Here is a 21,253-nt window from a genome sequence, read left to right on the forward strand (position 1 = left end):
TTTATCCAATGTTGATTTTGATACCCCAGCTAGAAGACCATTACAGTAATCTATGCGTGAAAAAACAAAAGAGTTTATCAACTTCTCAGCAACTTGGAAGGACAGCATAGGACGTAGTCGAACTATATTTCTGAGATGATAAAACGATGTCTTAACTGTATTCTTCACAAATGGCTCAAATGACAAAGTGGCATCAAATATGACACCAAGATTTTTTAGTTTGCTCTTAAACTCCAAGGCACCACCATCAACTGACAGAGTAGGAGACCCAACCTTTCGCAGTTGATGAGGAGAACCAAGGAGCATAACTTCTGTTTTAGAGCCGTTTAGAGACAGAAAATTATTGGACATCCAAGTCTTTATCTCAGTAATACAGTTAGAAAGATGTACAACATTCGCTTGCTGGCCAGGTCTAGTGTGAATATAAATCTGTGTATCATCAGCATAAAAGTGGTAATTAAGGTTGAGAGATTGTAGTAGTTGACCGAGTGGATAGATATACATATTAAACAGTAGGGGACCCAAAACCGACCCTTGCGGAACACCAGTGTGGACAGAACCAGTTTTGGACCTAAAACCACCCATAAAAACAAATTGACTGCGGTCTTTAAAATAGGACGTGAACCAGTCAAGAACGGTCTCTGACAAACCAAATACATGTTCCAGACGATTGAGTAATAAAATATGGTCAATAGTGTCGAAGGCTGAACTAAGATCCAAAAGAATTAGAATGGACGTGGAGCCGGAGTCAGAAGCAATAAGTAAATCGTTAGTGACTTTCACCAGCGCAGTCTCAGTGCTGTGTAATTTTCGAAAACCAGATTGATGAGGCTCAAATAATTTATTTTCAATTAAGTGTTTGTTTAATTGCGACCACACCTTCCAAGATTTTAGCCAAAAATGAGAGATTCGAGATTGGGCGGTAGTTTGAAAGATTTTTCACATCAGAGTTTTGCTTTTTTAAAACGGGAGTAACCGCAGCAGTTTTAAGTGTTGCTGGCACCTCCCCAAGTGACAAAGAATCATTTATTATAGAGAGAACTGAGGGACATAAGGGACCAAAGCAGGATTTAAACAGACTGCTAGGCATAGGATCAAGTATGCAAGTGGTAGCTTTCATACTAGAAACCTGCTTGCAGAGCATCTCAGGTTGTAATAAACTAAATTTAGAGAAAGGAGTGCCAGAGAAACTCAGAGTACTAACTGCAAGATCAGCAGGGTGCAAAGTGTGAATATTTGTGCGAATATTGTCAATTTTTTCGCTGAAAGATTTCAGAAACTCGTTACACAACCAGTCAGATGAAGTCAGAGAACGGACATTATCTACTTTAAGTAGACTGTTAATTGTGTGAAAGAGATGTCTGGGATTATTTTGATTGTTATCAATAATATCTGAGAAATAAACAGATCTTGCAGTTTCAATGGCTACTCTGTAGTTTGACAAACAGTCTTTCCAAGCTTGGTGAAACACATTTAAACCATGGTGACGCCATTTCCGCTCTAGTTTCCGACACGCAGCTTTCTGTATACGCAAATCATCATTATACCATGGGGCTGGCTGTACGAATGAAACAGTACGTGTTTTTATGGGTGCAAAAATGTCCAAACTGGTTGTAAGAACATTATTAAATCCAGAGATGGTGTCTTCAAGAGAAGCGGAAGACATAGCATCTAAAGAAGAGACAATCGAATTTGCGAAGGTGGCATGATCAATTGATTGCCATTTTCGGAAAGAAATAGAACGCAAAGTATCTCTACTAGAGTTAAATATCTCAATATTAAAAAAGATAGCTAGATGGTCAGAAAGCCCAGCATCAACAACGGAGAGATTGGAGAGAAAAGAGTCGTTTGCAATAATTAAATCTAGTGTATGTCCTTTACAGTGAGTAGGGGACATTTACAAACGGAGAAAAATTAAAACAGTCCAAAAGTGATAGAAAATCCTTGGCCAAGACACAAGCTTTCTGATCTACATGTATGTTAAAATCACCCAGAATCAAAATTCTCTTAAATCTGACGGACAATATGGAAAGAAGATCAGCAAACTCAGACAAGAAGTCCTTATTTGTTTTAGGAGGTCGATAGATAGTGACGACAGCAGAATGGAGAGCAGAGTGAGAATCAGATACATTTAAAACAAGACATTCAAATGTTTTAAAAGAAGGTACAGACACAGGGTGGATCTTGTATTGTAGTTTGTAGACAACTATGATACCCACACCTCTACCTGTAGACCGCGAGACTTCAAGGAGACCGAAGCCTGTTGGAGTCAGCTGATTAAAAAGAAGACCATCGTCCTGTTTGTGCCAAGTTTCCGTAAGGAAAAACAAGTCTAGCTTCTTGTCCATGATAAAATCCGATAGCAGAAAAGCTTTGTTGTTCACAGAGCGCACGTTAAGCAACGCGGCTTTTAATGGGCTTGCAGACACCGCATCATCACACGGTTGTCGCTGATACGGCAGAGCTGATAAGTTAGTAAAATCAGGCCCATGGGAAGACAGTCTTTTAATCCTTCGTCGGCAGTTCAAAACTGGAATGGAAGAAGACGAGGAAGAGATGTAGCTTCGTCCTGTGCTACGATGAATATACCGCTTTGGTCTCAGTAATCCAGCCCTGTCACAATGGTCGTAGATGTCCCCAAACAGATAGTAATTCCGCTTCAGGGATAAGAGCTGGCGAGAGGTGTATTGTAAGGCCATATTCATTGAAGCCTCGTCAGCACCAGCTCCAAAATAGTCCTATCTGTGAGTCCACAAAGCCAGAAGATGACCACCAGGCAAGCACCCAGAGAAGCAATCTCCCGGCGTACATGAAGAAAGCACGCTGCATCACAATGTCAGTTCGGAGAGCGGAGAGGCAGCCAGTGCGCGCCAGCGTGCCCGTACCCGGAAATGAGACCTAGGACCTATTTTCATATCTGATCTATTCAAATTATTACTGAATGTGTCTGGTTGTTCTTGTATATATGTTATAAGTCTTTATCTGTATTCACAAAGGTTTCTGTATCACTAACCACCTTCATGGACTTTTTGAACTTCATGTCATGTTAAATGTTGTTTCCAAGCACTTCATTGCATCCTTAGGTGTTAATGTCTTCCAGTCCTCTGGGATGTCAGCAGGAAGCCCATCGTTGTCTTCAGCAATTCTCTCATTGAATGTGGCCATCACATATTTCCAGTAGTCTGAGGCCTCAATGCTGGGGTCGCCAGATATGATCCAGTCTGGGAAATATTTCTGATAGTCTTTGTACGGGTGGTTATGGACTCCTACCCGAGAGAGGTTGAATTTGTTGTTACTTATCACATCAGAGGAACATATATCAGTTACCAACACCTTCCTAGTCTTCCAACCATAGATTCCTTGTGGACGATGAATGGAGGTGAAGTGTTTTGAATGTTCCTTTCCTCCTGCTTCACATGGTGCTTTACAGAAGGGACAAACCTCCCCACAACCAAACAGACTGGTGAACATCTTGTCCTGAGGCTTGAATGGTAGAGACCTGAGTCGCTCTTTGATGTCGGTTTCATTGTCGTATTTGTCAGCCAGTGACTGCTTCATTTCTCCCACAAACTCTATGAGATTGTCAGAGAACTGTTCTGTATTTCTAGAGTAGTTAAGCGTCATGATAGAATTCAGAGCATCCTTCGGAAGTACAAGCTTGTCTCCAAGGGCACCACAGAAATTCTGAATGAACGTCTTAATCTCTTTATCAGTGCTGGTTGTATTTCTGAATGTTACTATAGCATTAGTGATTAATTTGACTATCTCTGTAAGATGCATCTTCTCCAATTTTTTCAGACTACTCTCTTTTGACAGTTGGTTGACAATATGGTCAAACAGCCACTGCTTCACAAACTGTTCATAATTTCTAATGTACTCTCTATATTTCTCATACTCTCCAACAGTCAAGAGCTGTTTTAAAATGGAGAATTGGAAAGCCCCTCTTGTGCAATAATCCTCTGATCCTTTACCAGACTTCATTTCATCCACCACATCAGGACCAATCATTTTGGTCACATAGTCCAGTACAGCTGGTTGTAAACACAGCTTGGTGAAATCCTCAGCTTTCTTTTGGCATTGGTCTCGCTCATGAAACAAGTCTATGAAATCAATAAGGTACTTGCTCTTAGACTGATTTAGACACTTTCTTGGATCATTGATTGTAATGAAATATTCATGCATCTTCTGGAACTCATTGGCTGCTATGCCACAGATGTGTAACTTCAGTGAAACCTCACATTCCTCACTAACTTTCAATTCCTTGTTTTGTAGTAATGTTTCATCAATCATTTCAAGCAGTTCCTTGATGTAAGTGTCATAGTAATCTGTTTGGCTTTCCACCCTCTGGGTAATAGAGTCTTGACACTTTGCTACAATTCGGTTACAGAAGTTTTGCAATTCCTTGATGTGTTGTAGTTGTTGGGAATCATTTTTTTCCATATCAGAACAATACCCTGATTTTACAGCAAAGGGTTTTGTCCCACAATCCCTTAAACTGTTTTCAACCAACATACTATTCACAAAGCCTCCCCTTGTTGTTAAAGTTCTACTTAACACAACAAAGGCATCCTGAGCAATATTTCTTTTTGGGAGTGTGCTGATGTAGATCTCAGACAAAGTTTCCTTCCACATGCTTTCAAACTCTTCTTCAAGTTCCTGATCTGATAAATCTGATTTCTTGTGTCTGCATATTTGCAGCAAAGCCAGAACTTTCTTTTCCATTGTTTCTGCGTGTGAGCATTTGATCTTTTCCAGTTTGGCCATCCCCTCTTTGATCTCAACAGCTCTATGTAGAGTGCTCCTAACTTTGTTTTCCATCTCTCTCCTCAATATGTTGGCACTGGCCACAAAGTCCTCCTTGTATTTCTGTACTAGATTTACATGGCCGTCTTGCTTTTCAAAGTACTTTACTATATTGCTTTGGATTTCCTTTTCTCCAACTACAATCTTTTTAGATGCTTCTGTTAACAAAACATCCAGGACATTTTCTTTCATTTGAGACTGAGGATCTGCTAGGCCTAAATTAGAAATTTTGTTTTCGGCACACACCATCCAAGAATACATTTCCTTCTGGAATGACCATTCCCAACCATTGTACTCACTGCATATATTGGAGTATGCATCTGCAACTAAGCTGTTTCTGAAACTAAAGATGAATTTCTCAAATTTCACAGACTCCCACAAGCTTGTTGTCCACTTCAGGAAACCTGTCAAATCATTATCACCCTTGCATTCTTTCAATATTTGCATCAAGCTCTTCTTGAAGTCATACACAGCCTCACTGTATCCAGCGTTGACTGGAGCCATAGGAGGAGTTCCATGCCAGAGTCCTGGGATGTAGCTGCTGCTGGTGGCTGGATCATATTCCATCACGTCAGTGAACTTGGTGATGTTCTCCTTCTTCTCCATTCTGGCTGCTGCCTTGGTCATTTCATCCAACTGTTTCAAGAACTTCTTCCTGGCCCTCATGTTTTTGTTATGAGCCGACATGTCTGATACATTCTGGTGAACAAAATGACAAATTGGCCTCTTTCCCACTTCCTTCATCCGGATGAAGGCATGCCCAACAATCTGGAGAATGTCCTTCATCTCTGTTGAGTTCTCCATGGCGATGTTGATGATAGTGACATCACTGAGTCCTATAACCAGTGTGGCCAGTTCATTGTCACGTTCATGGCTGTCATCTAGTTGAGCTAACTCAGGGGATTTCAAACCCTCTGTATCAATGACCATGATTAAATCACATTTTAGCTCTTCTTTGAGTTTTTCATTTACTTTAATTAGTTGCATGAAGGCTCCTCTGGTACATCTTCCACTGCTGACAGCAAACTGGAGCCCGAACATGGTGTTGAGGAGAGTGGACTTCCCAGTACTTTGGACTCCTAAAACAGTGACAACACGGATCTTGCTTTTAGATTTTTGTTTAGTATGAAGCTCAGTTAATACAGCAGAGATCCATTCTAATGGGATATTTGATGCATATCCATCTACAAGCTCAATTGGGAAGCCATCCAAAAGCATTTGAGCGCACAAAGAATGCAAATCTAGGGTTGTAAATGTTTTTTCTATTGAGAAGCAGGATGATTCATACAACTGGCCCAACTCACGAAGAAAGTGTTCAATCCCCAATGAACAATCAGCTATCTGCTTATCCAATTCTGCAATCTTGTCTTTTTCCTCTGGAGTATTTTCACAAAGCTCTTTATACTGGTCCTGCAAAGCAGATAGATTCTGTCGTGACATATTGTCCAGATTAATCTGCATCCATTTGAGGAAATAGGATCGCTCCATTACTGACCCAGACATTCCACTTATAAAATGTTTCATTGCAATTGTCATGTTAATCTTCTTTTGATTCTCTCTCATTTCTTCAATTTTTGTCTTTAGAGAGATCTTATACTTCTCAATCTCTTCATTCCCTGCTTTATTCAGTCTACACCTCTCTTTTTCCAAATGGGAAATCTCTTTCCAGATTTGACCTTGTAAGGGCAGCTGTTCTTCTTTGAATTTTACTGTATCTGTGATGTTTCTGGTGATTGCATCTGCCATCTTCCTGGCACTCTGACAGCAATCACAGTTTTCATCAACCAGAATCCCACTCTGATCGGCTATTTTAGCCATGTTTTCAATTTTCAGTGGTTTTTCATTTTTTTGGAGGATATCACTGACAGATGACTTTATAATCTTAACAAACTCTGCATCATTTTCACTTTTCTTAACAATCACATTTGTTGAATTGATGCTGCATTTTGTGATGAGTTTTGTCAATGTCTCATCTGTGAATGTTTTTACATGGGCGTTGATGACCAGAAATAATTTGGTTTTGAAGGATTTGTCTTGCAAAACCTTAGAATCTTCCTCTAAATTATCAACAAAAACAACCACTGCAGCTGATGTTTGACACAGAAAGTAAAACTGTGTTTTAAAGGACTTGATGTCTCCCCTGAGATTGGCGAAAGCCACAGGATTAGTGAACCTGTCCATGTTTCTATTCCCACATGGTAAATACCAGCTAATTTCAACTAGGCCATCTGAGATTACACGAGGAACATTTCCGCATTCCATATCACGATGAACAAAGGTGTCATGGTACTGTTGAGGGTTACTAAGCAACTTGTTTAAAATATGAGACTTGGACAAGCTGCTCTCTCCTAACCTAACAAAGGACACCATAGGAATATCAGAGACTACAATTCTTTCCTCTATGAAGGACATTGAGTCTGTTTGTGAAGACGGTCTATACTTCTTCACTATGTCCCTCAAGGACCAGAGCATCAAAGTGCTTTGTTTAGTATCACAGTTGGGCAGCAGGAGAGGAACAGCAAACTGACACATGGACATTTTCAGGACAATCTGCTGCTGTAAGAAACCATCTGAACACAGAAAGACAGCAGTAATCAAGTCCAACGGATTAATCCTTTCACTGTTACACAAGTCACCTTTGACCATCACACTCCTGGCATTTACATTTGCCATCATTAACTTCTTCAGGAAAGCCCCTGGAAGTGACAGCAGAGTGTTAGGTGTCTCATCTGATGTGGAATCAGCATTTATCTCCAGGACAGTACTTAATGTCAGCTTGTTTCCATAATGATCTTCTAGTCCAATCCTTTTCAACTGCTCCAGGAACAAGGATACTGAAAAATGAAATGAAAATCAGTAAATAGGACACCACTGTGTGGTAAAAAAAAAAATTATTTATTGATTTTACTTTGCATTCCGTGCTAACACAGCCATTTGTATTATTCTGTTTACAGGGCTGGTCAATATGAAAAGCTTGTAGAAAAAAAGAAACCAGCAAACTTTTCTTGATTGTATCATTTTTGGTAATTGCAAAATTGCAAAACTTTAACCACATACAGGTGAGACAGAAGTATGGTAAAACGAGATATACAGTGTTTCCCACTACCATATCGTTACTTATATGAATATTGTAAACATATGTATAAACACTTTTCACAGAACTGTAAGACCCCTAAAAAGAAAATCGTCTTATAAAAATAAATGTTCGGGATCATCTTGGATGTTTTTTTTCTTTTAAATTATTACTTCACAGGCAAGTAATTAATAGTCATATATACAGCATAAAATGGATAGGCAATTCATCATTAATACTTTTTGGAAATAATGTTGCTATGTACCTCTGAAAGATGTCTTAACTTTCTCTATGCTGCATAATCTAAAGATTCAAATGTTATGTTTCTGTGCTTTGAAATCTCAGAGGCTATGCATGTTTACCCATAAACCTTACATTTAGAGACCTAGCAGGTGTAATACGTTTGATCAGAGGTCTGAGTGCCTTTTTGAATGTGACATGCCTAAAATCTACATCTGCTAATATTTATAACCAATTTCGTGTACATTCATGTAAATAATTGCCATGAGAATAGGAGCAGCTGAAAGGGCAGCAGCCTTGCTAGGGATGAGATGGAGTCCATGAAGCATCCTGTTGCCCAGTACCAAACTGAACACTTACCCCTACATCCGCTTGTAGAGTTCTGAGAGGGTGTGATAAGTGTAACCAATCTGGTAATAGTACCAACTTATCCTCTGATCTAGATCCACCATGTTACTTAAATCAGTCCAAATAGGGTGTATGGCTTACGGGTCCATTTGGGACTGGGCTTTTATATAGAGAGCATTGTTGTTGTTTTAACACCTGCTACAGGCCTCTCTGCTAAAAAATCCCAGCACAGTGAATTGTTTGTTTTGATGGATAAATGGCTAAGCCTATGCATACTTTTTTGGATGGTTAAGTAAAATATATATTTTTAAATTGCAATAAATATTTATAACTGGTTGAATTTTGAAAACTCTTTACTCTACTGACATCACAGCAGTATTTACAGGACAATACATTTGAAAATGGTGCTACACGTGACATACAATTTTTTGCATTTTGATGTCTATAATATATCAGCATAGTGGAATGCTGTGAGGCACTGACAATTTTGTGTGAAGAATTTGCTAAATAGTGTAGGAAATCCTGTGACCATTTAAACTGTGGTGAAATGTAGTTTTCTATAGCAATATTTTTTATTTTTTAACTGCTGTTTAAAACTGGTGGATGTATGGATGAAAGCCAAAGTCATTTTGAGCATTATGTAGAGTCAATCTTTTTGTAAAACAAGCATAATTACACTATTTCCCAGATGACGGACAAATCCCATGTGTAGCACCTTTAACACTGACAGAAAAAAAAAGAAAGAAAAACTTACTTAAGTGTACAGTATTTTGCCACTTCTGTCCCCAGAATTCAAATGAGTTGGTATGAGGCCTTACCAGTGCAAATGGCTGCAGAGACAGGTTTACTCTGCACTCCGTTCAGAACCGTTGAGACACTGACAGTGTATTGAGTTCCAGGTTGTAGGTCAGAGAGTGTTTTGTAACAGTCCTCAGTAGTAGCTGCACAGGTCTTTGTGTTTGGGCTGCAGTAGGATATGAGGAAGCGTTGAGAGACTTTCTCCATCCCTTCAGGCTTGGACCAGTTAAGAGTGAAGGAGTTTTCTCCAGACTGGCTTACTTGTAAGTCCTGGGGTACGGGGACCACTAGGAAGAAAATATAATTTGTTTCAGGAGATGTAATATAACATCTAATAACTTGTTTGTGCACAATGAAAAAACAAGCAAATAACCAAAGTCAAATTCAAGTTTCAAGTTATTCTACCTGTTAATACAGATGCTGAGACCAATCGGCTTCGACTACAATCTTCCCCCTCTGTGGCTACATGGAACTGGTAACATATACCAGGCTGGAGTTCATCTATTGTAACACTACAACCATCGACCCTCAGGTTGAACAGTTCTTCATCAAATCCCCAGGTTACTATGAACTTGTGTGGTCCGTTCAGTCCTTCAGGAGGCCTCCAGCTCAGAGAGACAGAGCTTGACGTCACTGAAAGGAACTGGATTTCACCGGGAGGAGGCAGAGGAGCTTAAAGAAAAAATTGAAGAGAACATTGTGATATATTCTTGCATTGTAATTGTTAAATATAAATTAAACAATCACTGAGGAACAACAAGTATATCTATAATTATTTGTGACCTGAAAATGTTATGTATATTAACAACAGTATATATTCTTTTTTTATTGGGTAATTTATTTCTTGAATTTTACAAACACCTACTGTCAAGTGAGGACGGTCTCCAAATTTGCTCTGGACTCAAGTTCTGGGACAGTAAAAACAAAGTATTATTCATTTTGACATAACCTAAAAACCTGTTATGCCCTACTTTCTGGACAATATGATACCTACATTAAACTCACATAGCACACAATTAATTGTTCATTAAATCCACACACAAACAACCAACTAAATAAATAAATTTACTCTGTAGGCCAAGACCAAAAAGGGCCACACTGGCAAAACTGTTACATATATGCATATGCTGTATCTACCATATCTACTCACAAATTGCACCTTTGTACCTACTGTATATACCAACTGTATATAACACTGCACTCGTACGTATCAATATATACATTTTATGTTCCTTATCACAATCTATAATAGTAATAATATTAGGAATGTGTAACCAAGCCTGTATCTACCACTGAGGACACCAAGATCATAACCTCTGTATTACTTTTGTTTTTTGATGAACTGATTAAACAAAATCTAAAACAAAGATTGTGTAGAATTCATGAAGCCAGGCAAGACATAGATCTTGGATTTATAAAAGGTCCTTCTTTGCCAGTGTTGCTCGTGGTGACAAAGAGTAATTAAGTTGCGGGTGTAGTTGTGTAAAGTAAATTGAAAAACTGTTGATAAAGAAGACAAGAATCACAGGTAGCCCCCAGATTAAGGTTTCATATTTTCCAGAGAATCTTCCAATTGTGCTTCCTGAGAAAATTGTAAGAAATAACCAGGCTTCCTGGTATTCATGTTCAATCAAATAGCATTAGATTTTATCAACTTGGCCCAGATGTAAACCCGAGAGTGCGTCAATATAAGTAAGCTTATTTAAATTCTTACTTTTTTGCATTCAATTACACGCGTTAATCTAGGTCTAAACCCTTTTCCAGGCCCTTTCAATAGCTTCGCTTGTATGACCATAAGCATCTTAGTTTAATAAGTAGGCTATTTTGGAAGGGTATCCACCCAACAGAAAGTAATAAAGAAACGAGTTACCTGTCTTCCTGCTTGTTTTTTGTCATCGTAGTTGGTATCATGTCCTCTGTGCTTTGTGGCTGAACATAGGGTACAGATGGACATCTGGTCTGTCCTGCAGAACACCTCCAGAGGGCTGTGATGCTCCTGACAGAGTTCCTCCTTAAATGGTCTATTCACCACTACCAGTGTATGATTGGGTTCATTACAGTGCTTCTTAACATGGAAATGACAGTAGGACTGGTCGCAGGACGGACAGGACTTCATAGCCTTGTTCTTACAGAGATCACAGACTGTCCATTCTCGCCTAATTGTGAATTTGAGAAAAAATTTAATGTATTTCTCAGAATAAACTCATACATTTAGTATAACAACTATAATCAAAAATGTTCAAAGATGCTGCATGGGCCATGCTGCTAACAGTGTAAAGAATTGTAATCATCAAACAAATAATAGAAAAACTGATATTATAGTACTTCTCTGACTAAACAGCAATACTGCATGTATGAGACTTTCTGATCTGGGTTGTTTATCTTTCTGTAAACTATGTGTATGTACATAGGTAAGAGCATAATCTCACCCTTCCATTTTTAAATGAATAATGGCATCCATGGAATTGTTACTCCTCCATGATTCAGCACCAGAAACAATGGAATCTGCTCTGTCCAGATAGACACTGCAAATAATCCAAGACAGGCAGGAAAATGTTGTGAACAAACAATTCAAACGCTGCATTGTTCTTTTTTGTGTGAGTCACTGCCCAGTACAGCAACACCTGTCAAAATAAGAATCTAATAATGAAGTCTATACATTTGTATAACTTTATTTCCAATTCTGTAGAATGCTCTTTGGTCTTAATTTTCCGTCAGATTCACAGCCTGACCAATGATCCTTCAACTTGTTAGGAAAATGTCTTTCATCTGTAGGAACTGGGAGATTCCACAGCAACGGGTTTGAAAATGAATGTATGTATGTAAAAAAAATTGTATTACAATTGATTTTGTGATTTCAGTGTTTTAAAATAAAATATAAAACACAATGAAATGTCAATGTAAAATGTGTAAACCAGCAAAATGATCAAACTGGTTAGGGGTCAAATATTTTTGAAAGGCATTATCTGATATTTCTACAGCACTAAATCATATATATGATGTTACAAGCAACAACAGGAAATACATTAGCAATAACACAGATAAAACTACACTTAAAAATAAGTATTATCTTACTTGTCTTCTTGTTGAGTAGAATCTCCATCCTTGAATACAGGAGGGGCAGACCTCGTTTGGTCAGACATAATGGAATTATAACTGAAGGTCGGTGACACTGGTCTATCTGGAGTCCTGGAAGCAGTAATATTTTCATTACTATTAGTACTATAATTATAGTTGTATTACTATTATATAATGCTACTCCTACTAGGATTTGCATAGATTTCTTTAGGGGTGCCAATAATTGTGGGACACATGTTTTTGAATACAATCATTATTTCTGGATGACAACTAGATGGCAAATGAGAAGCAAATACATAAGAAGGAAATAAAAACACGACTCAGGACAAAATCATATATTGATCAACTGGCTTATTCTTGTGTATGGAAACTAAGTGAATGTAAACAAATAGGAGATAATATAATCTCACACTTCCTTTTCAAAATTAATAATGGCACCCATGGATTTGTTACTCTTCAGTGACAGATTGCCAGAGGCAATGGTCTCTGTTCTATCCAGATAGACACTACAAATAATACAAGACATTAAGGAATATTTAATGAACAAACAAATCAAATGCTGTAATGCTCTTTTTTTGTGTGTCACTGTGTAGTACAGCAATAACTGGCAAAATAAAAATTTGATAATGAAGTCTATACATTTGTATTCATTTATTTCCAATTCTGTAGAATGCTCTTTGGTTTGAATTTTAATATTTGGAAAGTGGGAGATTCCACAGCACAAGGGATGAATTTACACAAGCAGCAAATTTCATTTTTTATAACTTTACAATAACTGATTTTGTGTTTGAAATTTCAATGTACATTTTGCAAACCAGCAAAATGAGCAAATTGGTCAGGGGTCGAATATTTTTGAAAGGCACTAGCTGATATTTCTATAGAACTACATCATATACTACTAGCAACAACAGAAAAAACATTAGTCAAAAACAAATGAACTAAGGATTATTTTGCTCTTCTTCATATTTGAGTAGAATCTCCATACTTGAATACAGGAGGGGTTAATCTCAAGTCTTAATGGATTGATAAATGAAGGCCAGTGACATTGGTCTATCTGGAGTACTGGAAGCAGGAATATTTTCATTACAGTTACACTTTATTTTGAGAGTCCCAATTTCCATCTGTAGATGATCGATAGATATTAATACTATCAACAGATTTTCAACAAGCTTTAAACAAACTATAGGTCAAAACAACTGCTTGCTAAGGTTAAGGTTAGGTTTTGAATAAGGTTAAGGGTGAGGGGTTAAGGTTAGGGATAGAATAAAGGTTAGGGTTAGGATATAGATAAGTTAGTAGTTAGTTGAAATGTTACAGACGGTCAGCAGATTCTGTAGAGCATCTACAGGAACACTTTTGGGACTAACTTCATTACTATTATAAATATTAGTAATATAATATTAGAGCTGTATTATTATTATATAGGTGTAATGTAATGCTGCTACTCCTACTAGGACTTGCATAGATTTCTTTAGGGGGTGCCAATAATTTTGAATACAATTATTATTTCTGGATGACGATTGATTTTGTTTCTTAAAAGTAAAAACTAATAAAAAAAACTAAAAACATTGAATAAGAAGCAAATCCATAAGAAGGAATTAAAAATAAACTCAACTTGCTAATCAAATTGAGTGCCACCATTTTAAGGCTGGAGACATCACAGTTAAAATTCAAACAAAGCAGATTTACCACCCGTTATTATTGAAACTACGGGTCAACAATGGATTACTTATAATGCCAGTAATTAATAAACAGTCATCCTGAACTGCATCAGAACTTATCAAACTGAATAGGACACAAACATACACACACCTCCTATCTGTCTCCATGGTTTCATCAAGCGCCTGGTGTGGTGATCCATCCTTAAGTCTTTCTTCAGGGGCAGCAGCCCCCTCAACCCTCGGCAGTAGAGAACTCATTTTAACTCCCAGAGGACTCCTCAAGATCCTGATAATGACAGATCTAGTCCCATGTCACTCTGTAAATAAGAAGAGTAAATACCATATTAACACTTAAATAGTGAGAATCTGATGGGGTATGTAATGTAATGGTTTGTTTTTGATCATTACAAAACCTATTTGCAATTATGTTAGCACAGCAGAAAACTGTTGAGCTGATTAAAGAAGCAATAAAATGGGCCTTCTTTAGATTAGTTCAGTATCTGCAGCATCAGCAATTGGGTTCAATTACAGGTTCAAAATTTCCAGAAACAAATAACATTATTCTGAATCTCGTCATTTGTTATTCTAGTTTTCTGAAATGAAGGCTATTCTATGCAAGAAATTGCCAAGAAACTTAAGATCTTGCACAATGTTGTGTACTACTCCTTTCACAGACCAGTCCTGATTGAGTGAGGGGGTGTCCCTGTCTGACTTGGTTCTATGAGCCTGTCCAAGCCCTTGTGGGGAGTTGTATAGTAAGATAAGCCCTTATGAATTTGTATCAATAAAGATTATTGGCTTTGTCTACAGCATGTGCAATTTGGTGCGTCCAAGCCCGCACTAGCAGATCATCCTGGTTACCAACGGTGATGGCCGTATTCACGCTACTTAGCTCTGCTTTATCCAGTAACTGCTCCACCTGCGGGTGGTTTTATATTTATTCCAGTAGTACGACGAGACACGCACACCAACTAGTATATAAAGTACAATTATCATATTTACATCCATTATCATTTAAGCTTTAAATCTGCCATGTTTTCTCTCTACACCAGGACAAATTGTGTATAACTGCAGGAAATTGTCTAGAAAACTGTTAACTGTTCTAAAGGTTGCCAAGAGGTTCTGGACATTGCAAATATTCCTTCCTTGGGGTAAAGACTTGGTTCATTCAGCTGTGCACTGCAAAAGTCAAGGTAAAACGTCTTGGAGGCTATAAAAGGTTTGAGTACCACTGAACTACAGGGATTAACTGCTGATATCTTCCCTTGTTCTCTGTCATCCTCCATCTGTCACCTCCTCCTCCTCCTATATTTACTGTTGTCTTTTTTCAGTAACTGTGATGCCAAGTGTATCAATGACATGTAAGGGCTTTGACATCTGTATTTATCAAATAAGTGACCAAGACCTTTGAAGGCTTTTGTGTTTCTGCTGTCAAAATTATACCAAGCTGTAATATGTTGCTGGAATAATCCATTAGATATTGTTTCTTTTACAAGTATTATTTACAAGTTCCAGGAAGAGCACATACAAATCCTGTTATACACTTCTATTTCTTTTCCTGATGAGAACACATGCATGTTGAAAACATCACTTGGTTGGGGCTGGGTGCGGCTCCAACAGCAATAACTGGTTGAACAGGATTTTAGCAAACCCGTTTAACAAGGAAATGTCTTTTTGAAGGCATCCACCATTTTAATGTTGTGCTTTACCTGAACGGTCAGGACTAGATCTGTGCCGTGAAAAGCCTCTCTCTGCTGCATCCCCTCTGGCAGCACACTAAGTTGCCCACCCGGCAATGGCGCTGCCAAGGGGTGGCTGGATGGGGGGGGGGGGCATAGCCACCCAGATACAATCGCTGCCCCCCTACACCCTCACAAGTCCCATGTGCATAATACACTTCTATCTGATATAGAAGCTGGTTGGCTAGGCATTTGTTACTTTCTTGCACATTAACTAATATGAAAAATATACATAATGGATTATGAATCGACTAACGTGTATATACAAACACAACATATTAAAACAGGATTGTTGTGGAACTCAAAGTGTTAACCCTACTGGTTTTAGTCTAAGCACAGCAGATCATTAGTAACATTAAATATAAAATAAGAAACCAAAGTACACTCACCTAAAGGATTATTAGGAACACCTGTTCAATTTCTCATTAATGCAATTATCTAATCGACCAATCACATGGCAGTTGCTTCAATGCATTTAGGGATGTGGTCCTGGTCAAGACAATCTCCTGAACTCCAAACTGAATGTCAGAATGGGAAAGAAAGTTGATTTAAGCAATTTTGAGCATGGCATGGTTGTTGGTGCCAGATGGGCCGGTCTGAGTATTTCACCATCTGCTCAGTTACTGGGTTTTTCACGCACAACCATTTCTAGGGTTTACAAAGAATGGTGTGAAAAGGGAAAAACATCCAGTTTGCGGCAGTCCTGTGGGCGATCTCAACCCAATAGACACCAGATCTCAACCCAATAGAGCATCTTTGGGATGTGGTGGAACGGGTGCTTCGTGCCCTGTATGTGCATCCCACAAATCTCCATCAACTGGAAGATGCTATTCTATCAATATGGGCCAACATTTCTAAAGAATGCTTTCAGCACCTTGGTGAATAAATGCCACGTAGAATTAAGGCAGTTCTGAAGGCGAAAGGGGGTCAAACACAGTATTAGTATGGTGTTCCTAATAATCCTTTAGGTGAGTGTATATCAGTATGCAATTCTTTAAATCTCATATTAACATCATTTTCAACTAGCCTATATAATACAACAGCATCATTTTCCAAAAAGTCCATTATGGCTTTTGGTTTTGGCGTGCCTCCCCAAGATTATCAGTGGCTTCATTCCATCAATGGAAAACTTTTTGGGGCGCACCTGCTACCCAGATCCCAAAAGACTGGGGAAGTGTCTCTAAGTTGTATTTCTTCATTCTGTAATGGTCCAACCCACTTGACTAAATTGAAAAGGAGATTCTTTCAATAGTGTCCATGCCCTCACACACTGCCAAAAGTATTACCAGCTGTTATTCATCCAGTTAAATTTCTTTTATTCCATTCAGTTTAAAAATATAAGTATGAATCATTACCTTAAATTTTTTAGGTTTGATCAAAGTTATATTTTTTTCAGTGCATAATCTATTATAGATAGGATGGTACATTCAATTGTATGCTTAAACTTGACCCCCCATTAACATTAGAGACAACACACAATTTATCTTTGTTTCTTTCACCATAAACATGTAATTCTTACTTTAGCATGCTAAATATATAAATACATGAGATATGTGTTCATATTCATTCATTCTATTGAAATTCATTTTTGAAATCTTCTGAGGTTATTAGACTTCCCTCCAATCATTTGTTTTATTAAAACACATTGTCCTTTTCATACTGCGCCAAACTTGTTCAGTTTAACCTATTTTAGTAGGCTTATGTTACCTCCCACCATGAACTAAATCTTGACTCATAAATGTAATAATTCTAAAATGTTATCTTACCTTTTCTTTGTTACATTTGGAGGTTCCTGGTGTGAGGCCAAAGAACAAGAGAATCGTTTGAAATGTACTTTCAGTTTTCAACGTCAGAAGTAACAAACTCCACCTTGTCAAACAGGTTTATGTTTCAGGTGTGGAAAATAAAGTCCCAATATATGTTGTTTATTGAGTATAACCTCTAGTAAACAGGTATTAAAGGTACAGCAAATAAAGATAATCTGGTCAAGTGGGATGGGAAAACAAGCTTTTAGTGTGCATGTTGAGAAATGACATGAAGTGTTCATAATCACAAGGACAATAATATAGTAACTGTGCGTGCGTGTGCGTGTGTGTGTGTCTGTGCGCGTGGTGTTGTGAACGCACCCTTTCCCGTATCAGCCTCAGACCAGGGAGAATGGAACGCAAAAGAACAGGATGCTGTTCACCGCCCCAGGGTTTTTGTTATTTTTCTGTTTAACTTTTTGTTAATAATTGCCCTCCATACCAAGAACACTGACTGTGTGTGTGTGTGTGTGAGTGAGAGAGAGAGAGAGAGAGAGAGAACTTACTGTCTCTGTTTCTGTCTCTTTTGTCCCTCTCTAGTCCGTAACATTACAGGACAGAGAGAGACAGCTGGAGGAGTTTGAAGGTACAGATCAAAATATTGCACTAACAATAATACTGTCACCTATTATCACTTGACTTTAAAGTCAAACACTGCAGTTTAAATACTGCATTATTTTTTGCTGTAATACTGTTTTCAATTGCCTTCAACAAAAAACACTGATATGTTGCATGTGGTTTCAGCAGTAATCTAAAAATAAAAGGAACACTGTATAAGGAACACACAATGTGCATGTGCACATTTGTGTGTGTGTGAGAAGACTAACATGAGTGATACGCGCTGCTAGAAACATGAATCTATAACTGACAATGTTTTCACTGTACTGAGATAATTATTTATTTCTGCAGAGTTTGTCCAAATGATGTCTCATTGAGTCTCCTGGTGAGAAGACCCTGATCACATGATGTTATGGATCAGTCCTTAATATTAGCTTTTACAATGAATAATAAAATGAACAATATTGTTTATACATATTTAATGTTTTTCTTAGGGAGTATGCTTGTATTTCTTTAACAATCCCTTATAATAAAATTTTCTGTTTTCTGTTTACTGTATGACTTTTATTTATTTATTTATTTTTATTTATTGCACAAAATCATACATACAAATGTTTATGCTTATCCATTAATTCATTCATAAACATGCGCATTCACACGCGCTGCATGAACAAAGAAAAGAAAACAACAACAAAAAGAAAGAACAGAAGGAAGAAAATCTTATAATTCCTGTCACTTATTTGTGCACACCCCTCCATGACCTGCCACCTTAACGTGGTGGAGGGGTTTGAGTACACGAGTGACCCTAGGAGCTATGTTTTCTGGGGCTATATGCCCCTGGTAGGGTCTCCCAAGGCAAACAGGTCCTAGGCAACGGGTCAGACTAAGAGCGGTTCAAAACACCCCTTAATGATGAAAATGTTGAGTGACGTTGCGCGGTATGGCGCAGCTGGGGCCCCACCCTGGAGCCAGGCCCGGGGTTGGGGCTCGTACGCGAGTGCCTGGTGGCCGGGCCTTTCCCCATGGGGCCCGGCCGGGGTTAGTTCCGAACGAGCGACGTGGGGACGCCTTCCCGTGGGCTCACCACCCACAGGAAGGACCATAAGGGGTCGGTGCAGAGAGGATCGGGCAGCAGTCGAAGGCGGGGGCCTAGACAACCCGATCCCTGGACACGGAAACTAGCTCTAGGGACATGGAACGTCACCTCACTGGCGGGGAAGGAGCCTGAGATCGTGCGTGAGGTTCAGAGGTTCCGACTAGAGGTAGTCGGGATCACCTCTACGCACTGCTTGGGCTCTGGAACCACACTGCTTGAGAGAGTATGGACTCTTCACCACTCTGGAGTTGCCCATGGTGAGAGGTGGCGGGCTGGTGTGGGTTTGCTTATAGCTCCCCAGCTCTGCTGCCATGTGTTGGAGTTTACCCCGGTGAACGAGAGGGTCGTTTCCCTGCACCTACAGGTCGGGGACAGGTCTCTCACTGTTGTTTGTGCCTACGGGCCGACCGGCAATGCAGAGTACCCGACCTTCTTGGAGTCTCTGGGAGGGGTGCTGGAAAGTGCTCCGACTGGGGACTCTATCGTTCTACTGGGGGACTTCAACGCCCACGTGGGCAACGACAGTGACACATGGAGGGGTGTGATTGGGAGGAACGGCCCCCCTGATCTGAACCCGAGCGGTGTTCAGTTATTGGACTTCTGTGCTAGTCACAGTGTGTCCATAACGAACACCATGTTCAAGCATAAGGGTGTCCATCAGTGCACATGGCACCAGGACACCCTAGGCCGCAGGTCGATAATCGACTTTGTTGTCGTTTCATCTGACCTGCGGCTGTATGTCTTGGACACTCGGGTGGTGAGTTGGATCCGATGGCGGGGGAGGAAGCTGGACAGACTCGGCAGGCCCAAGCGTACTGTAAGGGTCTGCTGGGAACGTCTGGCCCTTTAACTCCCACCTCCGGCAGAGCTTCGACTGGATCCCGAGGGAGGCTGGAGATATTGAGTCCAAGTGGAGCATGTTCTCCACCGCCATTTTTGAAGCGGCCGCTCGGAGCTGTGGCCGTAAGGTCTCCGGTGCCTGTCGAAGCAGCAATCCCCGAACCCGGTGGTGGAAACCGGAAGTAAGGGATGCCGTCAAGCTGAAGAAGGAGTCCTATCAGGCCTGGTTGGCTTGTGGGACTCCTGAGGCAGCTGACGGGTACCGACAGGCCAAGCGGGCTGCAGCCCGGGTGGTTGTGGAGGCAAAAACTCGGACTCACCGAAGGAGTTCGGTGAGTCCATGGAGAAGGACTATTGGCTGGCCTCGAAGAGATTCTGGCAAACCATCCGGCACCTCAGGAGAGGGAAACAGTGCCCTACCAACGCTGTTTACAGTAGAGGTGGGCAGCTGTTGACCTCAACTGAGGATGTCGTCGGGCGGTGGAAGGAGTACTTCGAGGATCTCCTCAATCCCGCTGTCATGTCTTCCATTGAGGAAGCAGAGGATGAGGGCTCAGAGGTGGACTCATCCATCACCCGGGCTGAAGTCACAGAGGTGGTCAAGAAACTCTTCAGTGGCAAGGCACCGCGGGTGGATGAGATCCACCCTGAGTACCTCAAGTCTCAGGATGTTGTGGGGCTGTCTTGGTTGACACGCCTGTGCAACATCGCGTGGCGGTCGGGGACAGTGCCTCTGGGATGGCAGACCGGGGTGGTGGTCCCTCTTTTTAAGAAGGGGGACCGGAGGGTGTGATCCAAATATAGGGGGATCACACTTCTCAGCCTCCCCGGGAAAGTCGATGCCAGGGTTCTGGAGAGGAGAATACGGCCGATAGTAGAACCTCGGATTCAGGAGGAACAGTGTGGTTTTCGTCTGGGCCGTGGAACACTGGATCAGCTCTATACCCTCTACGGAGTGTTGGAGGGTTCATGGGAGTTTGCCCAACCAATCCACATGTGTTTTGTGGATTTGGAGAAGGCATTAGACTGTGTCCCTCGCGGCATCTTGTGGAGGGTGCTTGGGGAATATGGGGTCCTGGGTCCTTTGCTAAGGGCTGTCAGGTCCCTGTACAACCGAAGCAGGAGCTTGGTCCGCATTGCCGGCAGTAAGTCAGACTTGTTCCCAGTGCATGTTGGACTCCGGCAGGGCTGCCCTTTGTCACTGGTTCTGTTCG

General features: G+C 40.1%; 1 protein-coding gene across 2 annotated transcripts; it reads right to left on the bottom strand.

Annotated features, from left to right (window-relative positions):
* Nucleotides 1-3,019: 3,019 nt before the first annotated feature.
* On the bottom strand, nt 3,020-17,570 carry LOC117594115 (interferon-induced very large GTPase 1-like). 2 transcript variants are annotated; one of them, XM_034291081.1, is made up of 9 exons: nt 17,507-17,570; nt 14,153-14,318; nt 12,338-12,451; nt 11,692-11,787; nt 11,133-11,418; nt 10,128-10,170; nt 9,668-9,934; nt 9,283-9,549; nt 3,020-7,637 (listed from the first exon to the last, which is right to left on the bottom strand). In XM_034291081.1, exons 2-9 carry the CDS (start codon nt 14,257-14,259, stop codon nt 3,037-3,039), a joined length of 5,781 nt encoding a protein of 1,926 aa, XP_034146972.1. In that variant the 5' UTR covers nt 14,260-14,318; nt 17,507-17,570; the 3' UTR covers nt 3,020-3,036. The 2 variants fall into 2 exon arrangements, with proteins under 2 accessions (XP_034146972.1, XP_034146973.1); XM_034291082.1 differs by lacking the exon at nt 17,507-17,570 and adding an exon at nt 16,130-16,164.
* Nucleotides 17,571-21,253: the final 3,683 nt, after the last annotated feature.

This window comes from Esox lucius, chromosome 25, assembly GCF_011004845.1.
Source record: "Esox lucius isolate fEsoLuc1 chromosome 25, fEsoLuc1.pri, whole genome shotgun sequence".
In the NCBI taxonomy this organism is placed as follows: domain Eukaryota; kingdom Metazoa; phylum Chordata; class Actinopteri; order Esociformes; family Esocidae; genus Esox; species Esox lucius.

Excerpts from the sequence above, each read along its gene's own strand:
- LOC117594115 (XM_034291081.1), bottom strand. The coding sequence starts at position 14,259 with ATGAGTTCTCTACTGCCGAGGGTTGAGGGGGCTGCTGCCCCTGAAGAA. Across the intron at positions 10,171-11,132 it reads AAAAACAAGCAGGAAGACAG|AACTTGAGTCCAGAGCAAAT; the intron begins GTAACTCGTTTC and ends TTACTGTCCCAG. Across the intron at positions 9,550-9,667 it reads CTCAGCATCTGTATTAACAG|TGGTCCCCGTACCCCAGGAC; the intron begins GTAGAATAACTT and ends TTTTCTTCCTAG.